This window comes from Eublepharis macularius, chromosome 12 (genome assembly GCF_028583425.1).
Source record: "Eublepharis macularius isolate TG4126 chromosome 12, MPM_Emac_v1.0, whole genome shotgun sequence".
NCBI lineage: Eukaryota > Metazoa > Chordata > Lepidosauria > Squamata > Eublepharidae > Eublepharis > Eublepharis macularius.
This window is the reverse complement of record NC_072801.1, coordinates 33,650,779-33,663,036: the sequence shown is the minus strand read 5'-3', so window position 1 is coordinate 33,663,036 and position 12,258 is coordinate 33,650,779. Positions and strand designations below refer to the sequence as shown.

The 12,258-nt window shown below is 43.6% G+C and overlaps 1 protein-coding gene across 1 annotated transcript in view; it reads right to left on the bottom strand.

Moving 5' to 3' along the window:
- Positions 1-4,632: 4,632 nt before the first annotated feature.
- The window catches only part of LOC129338902 (2',3'-cyclic-nucleotide 3'-phosphodiesterase-like), a 48,002-nt gene continuing 40,376 nt past the window's right edge, over positions 4,633-12,258 (bottom strand). Inside the window, exons 3-4 of the mRNA XM_054993451.1 lie at positions 10,660-10,802; positions 4,633-9,111 (exon numbers count right to left, since the gene is read on the bottom strand). Of these exons, the coding sequence (XP_054849426.1) occupies positions 8,659-9,111; positions 10,660-10,802 (596 nt within the window). The 3' untranslated portion in view covers positions 4,633-8,658. The remainder of the gene's footprint in view (positions 9,112-10,659; positions 10,803-12,258) is intronic.

Sequence of the window (12,258 nt, the reverse complement as noted above, 5' to 3'; positions counted from 1 at the left end):
ATCCAGAGGGGTTAAGGCAGGAGGTGTTGGGTTCTGTGCACTTTTTCGGCTAAAATGAACCACAAGTATAATTGCAAGTGGGCAGAAAAGATTTGGAAGCCATGGTTGCCTTCTGAGGAAAGAATACCAGTGGGCCTTTTGTCTACAGAGGGCTGGTGTTGCTAGGCACAGAAAACCTTCCTATAAATGTTCCAAACTTGAATGTCTTCAGCAGGTTTGAAATTGCTTTCTTTAGATGCTTAAAAGCATGCTTCCAGGAGTGTGGTGAATAGTTTAAATGAGTCAGTGCTTGGCTTTCTTTGATAGGCTGTATGAATGGGAACAGTCTCAAAGCTAACTTTAAAAATGTCTAGAAAGTTGGTTTCTTGGTGTCTCAAGCACTTAAAATCTTTGTGATTCAAAAGCTAATGATAGGATGAGATTTCTAGTGCTTGACATCGGGTGTTATTCTGGAAGCTGATGAGTGCCAATTTTTTTTAAATTAACATTTTGCCTTTTTAATGTGCATTTCTGCTGACTTGAAAGTCAGCTTCTGTCTTAGAGGCAGCCACTAAGGAGCTGTTTTCCTTGGATTAAAGTAGGCACTTGAACTTGTAAAGCCTTTTGGGATAGTCGCCACATTCATTCGATGTGGTATTTGAAAACATTGCATTTCATTTTTAGTCATCGGACTTTTTGGATTAGCTTTTATCAGCAGGGAGGTATCAGTTTATTGCTGACACCTCCAAATAATCTTCCCTCAACTGCCTAATATCTGCCTGATCTACCCATGCATCCAAGAGAGAGAATAGAATGGAGTCTACCCCCATTGGACTGCAGGTGGAGAAATCACGGTCAGCTGTTCCTTCTAAGCATACTCTCTGCAAATAAAAAATAGCCCGGCAGATACAGAGCTGGACTAGAATGCTTCTAGCCCTGCTATATTACTTTCTCTTTTTACAGGATTTTTGTATGTGTGTATATATATATATATATATATATATATATTTATATGGGGGGATGTTTCCAAAATAGCACCCCACCTGCAGTCTGAATTATCCTCAACTCTTACCACCTGCTGCATGTGTAAGCCAGGCTTGGGGGCAGGGGCAGCGGGGAGCACAGGAGGTCTACTCAGCCATGGAGAGCCAGGGTGGTTTATGCGTTGCTCATGAGCTGCTATCCATGAGTAGAGCATTCTAGGAAAAGTTGCTATCTTGCTTCACGGGCTCCACTCCCTCCATCTTTCCGTGCATGCACTGAATCCTCTTTGCTGTACATGTATGAGGAATTGCTGTGCGGAGGACGGACTCTCCAGTGTTTAATTTGTTTTGAGAGAGAGGCTGTATTAGCTAGAAATATTTAACAAATTTATGTTTTTAAACCTCCAGTGTGAGAACCTAGCCTTCCTGTTACGAAGTTTGTTGCATGACCCTGTTCTGGAAGTTATGCCCCCTCCCTATTTTTTTTTCTCCTCCTTCAGGTTCTGTTTTAGGGATGGCTTCACACATGGGTAAAAGTATACTGTCCAACTTGAACCTTTTAACCTTTCAGAGATGAAGATAATTGAAAGAGAACAAAATTAAAAACTGGTGATTTGTTAGGCGGGATTCATAATGTGTTTATATGCAGAATTTCAAACCAGACTGAAGCAAAAACCATATGCAATTGGTATTAACGTTATTATAAACTGTATATGATGTACAAAAAAAATAAATAAACTCTCCAGAATTCACTGTTGACTTTTCCTTCTTGATTAGGTGTGATAGATCAAGGGCTGTTGGGGGTGGGGTGGCTGAACTGACGAAGTAAAAAGAGCCCCACCTAAAGAAACCTATGACAGTCCATTTGAAATTTGTTAAGCATGGCTTCCCAGTTTCACCATGAAGCCATGGCAATGGTGAGGGGCTCAAACTCTGAAACTTCAAAAGAGGCCATGACTGGGTAGTCAGGTGAGTTCTGGATCAATACCTGGATCAGAATTTTTCTTAATACATGCCTGTCAGGATGAGCCATTAAAACTATAGGTTGACCTGGCTTCATTATTGTAGTTCCGGAGTGTAAGTTACCACAGGCCCAGTTCGGCCTGTCCTGGGAATGTGTGTGCCTGCTAATTAGTTGCACCTGGAGCCTGCTTGGTCCCAAGAGAAACATCCTTGGGCAGCAAGAGGAATCGGCCTCCATCTACCTTCCCTCATTTCTCATGCTAGCACCGCCAATTAGCCAAGTGTGCCATGACTGGTCAACTGGCTTTGAAAAGATGGCTGCTCACAGCACTGGGGATCCTCTGCTCAGTATTATTCTACCAGCATATGAGAGGCTTTCCTCCAGATTCCAAGATGACTAGAACTGCTTGGCATGGATTGGACTTCCCTTTCTAAGCCTGTGGGTAAGAGCAACATGCCTGAGACCTACATCAGAGATGCAAGATGGCAAGCTTTTAATGTTTAGTTGGTTGGCCCTAGCCAGCAGGGACAAATGTTTGTTATTTTCCTTTACCTCTTGCTTGTGCTCAAGTAGAGTAGTTCCTGCTCAGCATACACTCCTTATAATCTGAATTACTTAATAAAATTACCTTCTGGTGTCGGGAGTTACTGACTGAATGCATGCCTACCCTCAGAGACTAATGCAGTGGCTGAAGAGTCTCAGACTAAGGTACAGACACCTGTAAGGCTGCTAGGGGTCTCAGGTGGCTGTTGTTTCAGCACCTAGGAATGGTACCAAGGACACTCTAGGGCCAGACAATGCCTCTCCTCCTTCCTCCCCCCGCAGAAGAGAAACTTCTAACTTGTGTGAATGCCAAATGCAAGCAGCTTCCCACACAGAGTACATCCCATGGCATTTCAGAAGCCATAACTGGTTCAGCGGAGGACAACAGTGATATGAGATGGGGGCCCAGAAGACAAATCTTACAAGAAAAGTTTGAAGAAAATGGGTATGTTCATGTACAAAGTTCTTTGCGTCTTTGGTCCGGCATACCTACAAGACCACCTCCCTCCCTATGCTCCTCCACGGCAGCTTCGCTCTTCCAAACAGGGTCTCCTGCAGGTGCCACCCTGCACATAGGTGAAATCAACAGCAGCCATACATAGGCTTTCTCTGTGGTGGCCCCTACTGTGTGGAATAGCTTGCCTGAAGTCAAGAGAGCCGCCCCCCCCCCCCCCCGTCTTCTGGCTTTCCGCAAATGATGCAAAACCAAATTATTCAAAAAGGCTTTTCACTCAGGAGGGCTGTATTCTAGGGAAGGGTTCTCAGACAATCTGCTAATGAGTTGGGAACCACAGACTTCACCAATATGTTGTATTTGATTCCTGCTATGTCTTTGTGAACTTATATCTATTTACCCTATGGCGTTGTTTATGGAAATGTTCTTGATACTGACTGTACTAATTTCACACTGTGTAATCCGCCTTGAGTCTCAGTGAGAAAGGCAGCCTATAAATGATATAAATTAATTTAAAAAATAAAATGTTTGGCCAGTATAAAAGAAGATTGGGAAGGAGAGATTATTACCGTCTTCAAATACTTGGAAGGGCTGTCCCACGGAAGAGGGCACATACTTGTCTTGTGCCATTTCAAAGGGCAAAAATTAGATAAAGTGGGCTTAGCTTATAGAAGGACAGACTTTGGTTGAACTTCTGTGGATGAAAGTGATTTGCCGCAGGGTGGGGGTGGGCTGTCAAACTGGAGATCTTGAAGCAGAGGTTGGACAGCCAGCAATCCGAGACGTTCTAGCTGTGGATTCCCTGCTTTGAGGTGGACTGGACGGCCTACAAAACTCCTGCCAACTGTGGGGTCCAATCAGGGCACCATCTGCAGTTGCTTCTCAAAAGGGCATGGTCTGTATGAATGAAATCACAAATCTGGGTGCCCTGTTGCAGTAACCTCTGGTCTTGTCGGAGAAATAAAAGCCCCAGCCCCTTAAAGTATCAAGACACAGCAAACTTTTCTACATATTAATAATGGATTTATTTCAATATACTTCACAGCAACTACAAGCTTTTATTTTGCCCTGAAAGAGTTAAAGTGTTCTTTTTTTAAAAAAAAAAAAAAGAACCATTGCAGAATTTCCTAATAGATAAAAACAGGCTTTGACCGTACTTCAAGATAGACTTATTAACAGAAATTTGACCATTAGACTTAACAGCAGGAGACATCAAGATCTGACACTAGGAGATTATGCAGGTACAAAGTTAAAATGAAACTGGGCTGTGTTTCCTGAGCAACACCATGTTAGTGTAACAGACTTCCTTTTTTGTAACTAAATTTTCAAGAGAAATCAGACTTCAAAAAACCCCATCTCACTGCTTTAGAAGAAAAAACAGTTTGGATCATGTAAGTCAAAGCTCCTTGCGTTGGAGGAAAGCTCCACCACAAGCAGACCAGATCCACAGGATCCAAGTCCAATATGCTGATGGAGTTTAAGCTTCCATCTGGATTCTATAATCAGGCTGAGTTCATGTTTTCTGTTTTAAGTCTCATTACTCTTAAGTCAACTGCGGTGTTAAATCTCCCTGCTGATTAGGGGCACAGTTACATGAACAAAGCATTAGATAGACCTGTAAAGTTTATTCAGGAGGATAAGCCTTGGTTCTGTGCTGTTCCCACTGCTTATGTCTATAAGACCTGTTCTCCCAGGGGAGTCATGGTCATATGAGGACATTAGACAGCTGGATACGGACTCTTGTCTTACAGCATTCTCATGAACAACTCTGGTAGGGCAGGATACATCCTTAGATGTGTTGTGCAGGTTATAATACAATTTTAAAAACACCACCAATGTCTATGTATACTCCTGAGCATGCTCTTCCAGATGAAATTCAAGTAAAGAATGTGTTAAACTAGACATGTCTATTTTACGGCCATTTTTAATGCAAGAGCAGGTTGGGTGGGGACTGTAATTGGTGGTAAATTGCGACCTTTTATTACTTGCTCAGAATTAATACATTGGAACATGGGGACAGTCGCTTAGAAATGACACAAACTCAGGTTTGCAATCGAGAAGCTGGGAGGTAATCTGTTCAAATGTGTATCTAAAATATTGTGCCAGACCTGGGGCCCTATCCAACCCAAACTACATTGGTACTTAACTGTTCCCCAGCTGAAATCAATGGGATTTAGGATATGCATGGCTTTCAATGGATTACATCCTTCATTTTTTAGAGACTGGCCTGGATCCTTCAGAGTGGTTCTACAGACAAGGATTTCTGCCTGCAGAGTGTGACGTTCTTGCCTGCCTCTTTCTCCTACAGCCCAAAATGCCCCTCCCCAGTGCTGCTCCTTGGGAACATTTTGGACTTCAGAGAGGCAAGAAATCTGTTTTGCGCATAGAAATCATTCTCAGGGATCCACACCTATATTTTTACAGCATACAAAACTAAGCAGAGTGTACACCAGGATCAATTACTGTTACAATGTCAACAGACAGATACAAACTCACTATTTCCTTATTTTAACTAATACCCAAAGAATCCATGGGTATCCATCTACGTTTTCATCAGGTTCTTCATGCACATAAGAGAACTGGAGTTTTTAAACAATCTCTTTATCTTTGTGTGTTCCAAATGTAGACCTGTTCGGAGTACTGCTAGTTTCTAAACAGTTTAAACCTTTTAACATTTTCAAACTTTTCTATGGCACTTTAGTGTTCCAAGCACTTCATCTCATCCAGTCCTTACCCCATTCCACATGCCTTTGGGCCAGGCAGGTCACAAGACCTTCAGCACGGCTTTTTGGGATGGTCACACTCACTAGCGATTCCTTTTTCAGCACAGGAAAAACCGGTTGGATCCAACCCGTTCTGAGCATTCAAAGGGCAGTAGTCCTATCTGTCTGAGGTATTTCACTAAATGCCTTTATTCCTCACCAACATAGTATTTTACAGACCACTTTCCACTGTTCCAAAAAATCTCTATTTTCTCTTTATCCTACCCTGGGGGAAGAACACTGTTTCCTCCAAGACTTTCTGGACTACAGCTTAAAGTGAGCCATGTGTACAGTAATCAATTTGTAGTTCAGAAGTGCCTAACATGCTTGCTTTGAAGTTCTGATCTTGCCCCCCACCCGCAACCTCCATCTGTTTCTCATACAAAAGTAACAGTACGGGGGGGGGGGGTCGTTTCCATCTTTCATCAAATATCACCCACTCTCCAGAAAAGCTGTATGTGGCATCTTCCCTTTTTTGTATCACCTGCACAGCTCTCTGCAGTGGTGAGATTCTACACTTGTGGTTCTAAAGACACAAGGGTTTGGGCTAGGGGTGGGGGGTGGGAGAGAGGAAATGACGTGTAACTATCTGATGGCATAGGACAGGGAAGGAAATAAAACATATCTGTGATAACTGTTCATAACAAGAGAAATGGCAAAGGATGAATTGACTTAAATTGGGGAGTTCCTTTTATGGCTTGGAATGTGAAAAACGTGTACCAAAAGATTTCTGATGATCGGGGGCAGGGGCGCTATCAAACATATTCTGCTTAGTTTTTAGAGGTTGGAGAAGGAACCAAATAGTTAGTGGTAGGGGTAGCTGATGAGTGGACCGTCTTGTAGCTCAAAATGGATTGATTATATTTGTTTCTCAGGTCTGGGGAGTTCATGAGGAGAGATTAATTAAAAGAATAGCTTTCTTGTAGAGCAGATACCTATGGAATGTATATACAGATTTAGGATAGGATACCATGTTCCTGCAGCTCCTTTATATTTGGTGAACTTCCAAGGCAAGGCTTCATCCTGGGTGGAGGTGGTGGCTTTGTGACAAAACGTGCATGATTTCTTTCAGAAGATCTAATGCTCAGTTCCTGCCATCCCCATCTTGGGGTTGGCAGTTCTTGAAAAAGGCTCTTTTCTGCCTGAGGCTCTAGAAAGCTGCTGCCAGCTCAAGTAAACAATGGACTGACTCTGCATGGGGCAGTTTTCCCATGCTGACTCTTTGCAAATTATTAGCAAATCTACTCTGTATTGCATTTGAGGTGGTGAACTCTCTCAAACTGACTGGCTGAACAGCTGTGAGGACATGGAATGTTCAATTGCTCAGGATATAAAATATGTGGCTGCAAGCTTCTAGTAATGTGTTTTTTTTTCATTCCTATGTTAAAAAATAGTTCACTATTAGGCAGTGTGTTGGCATATGCTATTTGCCAGAGCTTTGGGAGAGGGGGTTGTGGGAGGGGAAGAAGGCAATTTTTATTGTCTATGAGGCAGCTTGGATTAAGCTAGTCCCCAACTCAACCCCCACCACTCCCCAAAATTACTACAGCCCAGTTAATAGGTGGGGTTTTTGTCAATGGTGGTTTAAATCCAATCATATACTTGACTCCTGCCCCTGCAAAAAAAAAAACCCAACCAATTTTACCTCACAACTCTAAATATCCCTCGGTGTAGCCTATAATTTAAGAGCTGTGGGTCTGGTTTGTCTTTTTAGAACATTATCCTTTTTTCAAGATGAAAGATTCTAGTCCTTGTGATAGTATGAAGAGAACCCATTAAGAAATGTCTGGTGGAGATGCGCAGCCTGACTGTGCATTTGTGTATGCCTGCATGTAGACTTGAGAGAGTCCTGCCTTTGTAATCCTCTCTTCATATTCTGATGGTCTAGCTAGCTACCACAACATTGCTCCAAGGTGAAGTTAGTTGGGGTCCAAGCTGCATGTACTTCTAGTTACGAGAGTTTGACATGATCTGCCTGTCAGGTCATGTTTTCCTTTGCCTGTGAGCACAGCACTGGACTCTGGCAGCTCTGTGTGACCAATCCCTGGTGGGTGGGCAGCATCAACTATTAAGCCTCAGAAAACACAGTGAGTATGGAGTTACACAGGGTCTGTAATCCTTTAGTTCCCTTCACAGCCCTTGCCACCTTCCTAGTAGGACTTTGGAAATCCTAGCATGGCAGTCACTTGATTGATCTGAAGGACTGAGATGGGGGCGGGATCCTGTCACTGAGCTTGTCCAAACAAGAGGAATTCTATTTCTCAAGTACTTGGCACAAAGTGAGCTATAGGTCCTTGATGACAAAAAAAAATCTATATCCTCCATCAGATCCCTCACTGCTCTAGTCAATAACCCAGTGGGGGAAGGCTCCATAGCACAACTATATAAGTTGAGGCAGGTCTGGTTTTTCAAGCCTGGAATCTGTTTTTCAAAGATATAACAACTCAGGATAAGAGAGGGCATGAAACTCTGGGAACTGAGGAAGATCTGAGGCGGTGGTGGCAGAGATAAAAGAACTCACCCAGGGGGCTTGGCACTGGAATGACATCTCACATAGATGCTTTGTACAGGGAGCAGCTCAGATCCAACAACACATGACAGGGGCAAGCTTTTCTCTCAGCCAGTATCAACTTTTAATATTGGGCCTTGGACTGTGATGCTGGGTGAATCTGAGCCAAAAGTGCCAGGAGTAGCAATACTCCTGCAGAGAATACTTCCATTTCTTTAAATTTCTGTTTTAAAAATCCTCAGCTGCCTATGAATTGAAGTATTTAGTTGCATTAATCTTACCATTTATATATAAAAAAGTGCTAGTGTTTCTATTAGAGGTGCCCCAGCCTCTGGCTTCTTTCTTGTGGGTCCTGTGGAAGGGGCTAGCTGTGCTTAAAATTTAATGGTGGCTGGCTTTAGTGAGAGAACAAAAATTGTAATTGTTTTTTTTCATATAAAACATGATTTTGGCAAGAAAGGCCCTCAGATGATCACACAGGAATTAAAGGGTGACCCCCTTTTGCTGCCCCCTTGAGTCGGCACCAGTTTTCCTTTGCCGTAGTACCCGCCAAAGACAGCCCTCACCTCAATCTTTTTGGAAAGCACAATCATCCACATGCCATTCCCATAGGACAAAAGTTTCCCCCCACCGATTTCCCCCACTTCCTCGCCTTTGTTGCCTGCCTTCTCCAGTTTGACAAATTCAAGGAGGTCGAGGCCTGTCTGGACGGCTTCTATCCCGCTGGCACAGCCCAGGGTGACGTGAGCACGGCTGCCTTTGGGGAGGTTGCCTGCCGGTGGGAGCACATCCACGTCACCTGGCCACAGAAGCAGTTGCTGCTCGCTTAGTTCTACGCGTGCCCCAGCAGTTCTTGGAGTGATGAAGAGGGCTGAGATGGTGAGGAAGAAAGCTTTTCCATAAGATGACTTCACAGCCTGGTGGAGAAATTATTCCTGTAATTCTTAAGGCTATTAGCAGAAACAGCACAAGACTGTGATCCCTTTCATATGGTGGTATCTGAAGAAGGGAGCTCTGACTCTTGAAAGCTTATACCCTGAAAATCTTGTTGGTCTCTAAGGTGCCACTTGACTTTAATGATAAAGTGCAACAACAAAAACCATCAGAGCAAACCAGGTTTTGGAAAACCCAGAATAAAGTTTAATTAATTGCAGGAGGACAACAGTGTATTCTTAAAGTTTGTGAAACTTTTTTTAAAAATCTGTTTGGCTTCAGAAGGGAATTAAAGAATTCATATGGAAGGCAGCCCTCTTTAAAAGAGATCCGTTACCTCTTTTTATATATATATAAAAAATCACTGCAGTTTCTCAATGTCTTCCTTGAGGATCCTGATGGAGAGCCTCTTGGTTAAAATTAATGAAAATATTGGTGTTTGTTTGCTTAAAGTAGCTTCACCAATAAGTCCACAAAAGTCCACAATGTTATTTTTTGTTTATTAGCCAGCTTCTTTGTTCATACTTGTGTGACAGTAACTTTGAACATATCAGGATCTTACAAAAAAAAAGTCTCTTTGGGTTTTTAAAAGCTTCTCTGTTTGGCTGCTTAGATTTTTTCCTCACTTAGAGAAATCAGGCAAATAGTTATTTACAAGCCTGACTTAAAATGAAACAGTTTAAGGACTCACATCGGTGTAGTCATACATTTGAAAATATTGAGGCAGTTTTGGCAAATGTCAGGAAGGCTTTTGTATTCAGTCTGGGTTTTGCCCTTCCCTTCTGGTTTCTAGGAATGACCGTTTACTCAGAGCCAAGCTACAAGTGATGCCTGACACAGGTTGGACACTTGTCAGTTTCCCTCAAGTTTTGATGGGAAATGTAGGCATCCTGGTTTTACAGCTTGGCTCTCCATTACAGCTGCAAGACCAGGATGCCTACATTTCCCATCAAAACTTGAGGGAAGCTGACAAGTGTCCAACCTGTGTCAGGCATCACTTGTAGCTTGGCTCTCAGTTCGGGTGACAGGGAGCCCAAGAGGAACATTGAGCTGTTTTTAAAAAAAGTTCCACACCTGAGTAATCTGGTAACGTAGTTTATAAATGGATGTCCAGTTCATAGAGTTAATGTGGTGTAGTGGTTAAAGTGTTGGACTAGGATCTGGGAGACCCACGTTCAAATCCCCATTTTGCCATGAAAGCTCACGGGGTGACCTTGGGCCAGTCACACACTCAACCTAAAATACCTCAGAGTGTTGTGAGGATAAAATGGAGGAGAGGAGAACAACGTAAGCCTCTTTTGAGTCCCCATGGAGGAGAAAGGCAGGGCACAAGTTAATCAATTAATTAATATGTTAAGCACAATTTGGACAACTGGCCTCCACAGAGAAGCCTGGTGTTTGTCAACGATACATCCCATTCCCTCCTTACAAGGGAAGCATCCAGGAACAGGAGGATGGAAAAGCTGGATTTTCCAGCCAGAGGCTGAAAACAGTCCCCTCCCCCACTATCAGAAGAAAGAAAATTCTCTCACCTCTTGCTGTGCATAATCCTCTGATCCTGGGGCCTTCCCAAAGTCAGTGAATTTTGTTGTGCAGTGCAAGACACCCGGAGGCCTTTTCACAAAGTAGCTGGTCAAGTCTAATTTCATTTTGGGGTCTTCAATCGCTCCCCCAACTGCAAAGAAAAGGGAACAGATTTTTCTCCTCAGCCTCTTCCCATGTGCCTTCCCTAACCCGTACCAGCTAAACTTTTTTTCTAGTGCAATATGCAGGGTTAATCTACATCTGGGAAATCTCTGGCATCTCATGTACAGACTGTGACAACACATGATGCCCTTGCTATTTCAGAAATCTTCACCAATCCAGCCTGTGATAATGACAATTAATAAGCTACCTTCTACATGTTGGGATGAAGTTAATACTTAGCATTTCTGGCATTCATACAGCGCTCTCAAATGCTGCAGATGTTTATATTATCTCCTTGTAAAGGGGCGTTTGAACCAATCCCACCCCCAACAAAGCAAGCATCTCTGCTATTCTGAAAGGATGCCGCTGCCTCTTTGGGGAGCTTCCAGCAAGTACCCTTGAATCACTCCACCACCGTACCTCCTTGGTTCCACAGTAGTGCTTGGACAGACCCAAAAGCCACCAAGCTCAGCCATTTGGATGATGATGAGTTTTGGGGGCCAGAGTGTGATCTTATCAGAAGCCCCACAGCAGTTGCTGAAAGGTCAGTTTTTGGATACTGGAAGCAAGTTAGATAGAGAAGGCACTTCACCTTTCTGATTCTAGGAGCTTACCAGTTGTCCCAGATATTTCAATGGCAATGGAAAGTTGTGAAGCAGTTTGGGAGGGGGAGCAATTGGTGGAAGAAGAGACTGCCCACTGAAGGGATAGAGATGCTCACGGAGGTGGCCAGGCTGTGTCTCTCTATCAGCAGCAGGTTCCTGGAGAAACAGTGTGTGCTTAAGCACGCCATTCTGCCAATCTTTGTCACAGTAGGATTGCAGAGTCCCCACTGCCAATCATCTCGAAATGGTCTACAGGGGCAGCTTGCTCAGTAGAGGGCAGTTTAAGGCAGCACCTTTGCAGATGTGCTCCTGAAAGGGAGGTGTTGCTCTTTTCTTGACACTCTCCTTCTCTATGCATTTCTGCTACCCTGGAACCACTCAAGGGAAGGTAAGCAGGTCTGAAGCTGGAGACCTAATGGGAGCTGTTCCCCAGTTGGTGTGAGAAAGCCTCCAGGAGTCAAACTAACTTACTGTGGAGACAAATGCTGTCTATAAGTTGACATGCGGGTTATTCTTTAATATGCCTAAATTCGTTTCAGGCTCTTAAGTACCCACCGCTGCTGTATTTTTCAACACAAGCGTAAGTCTCAGACCCTCTGCCTACGCTTTTTTAGGGTGGCAGGGAGCAGAAACTGCAGCTCCTGAAAGATGGGTCACTGGGAGCAGTGAGGAGGAAGGACAAGGGTCCCTGCTGCTCTTCAGTAGGCCAGAATCTAAGGAGGAGTCATAGATAGTACCTGCAAGCCAAGAAGTAAGGCCCACAAAGATCTCTGGGGATCTCAGCGGTTGGAAAAACTGCTACAGCAAAACCACTGGGTCACAGAGGCAGGCAGGATGGGA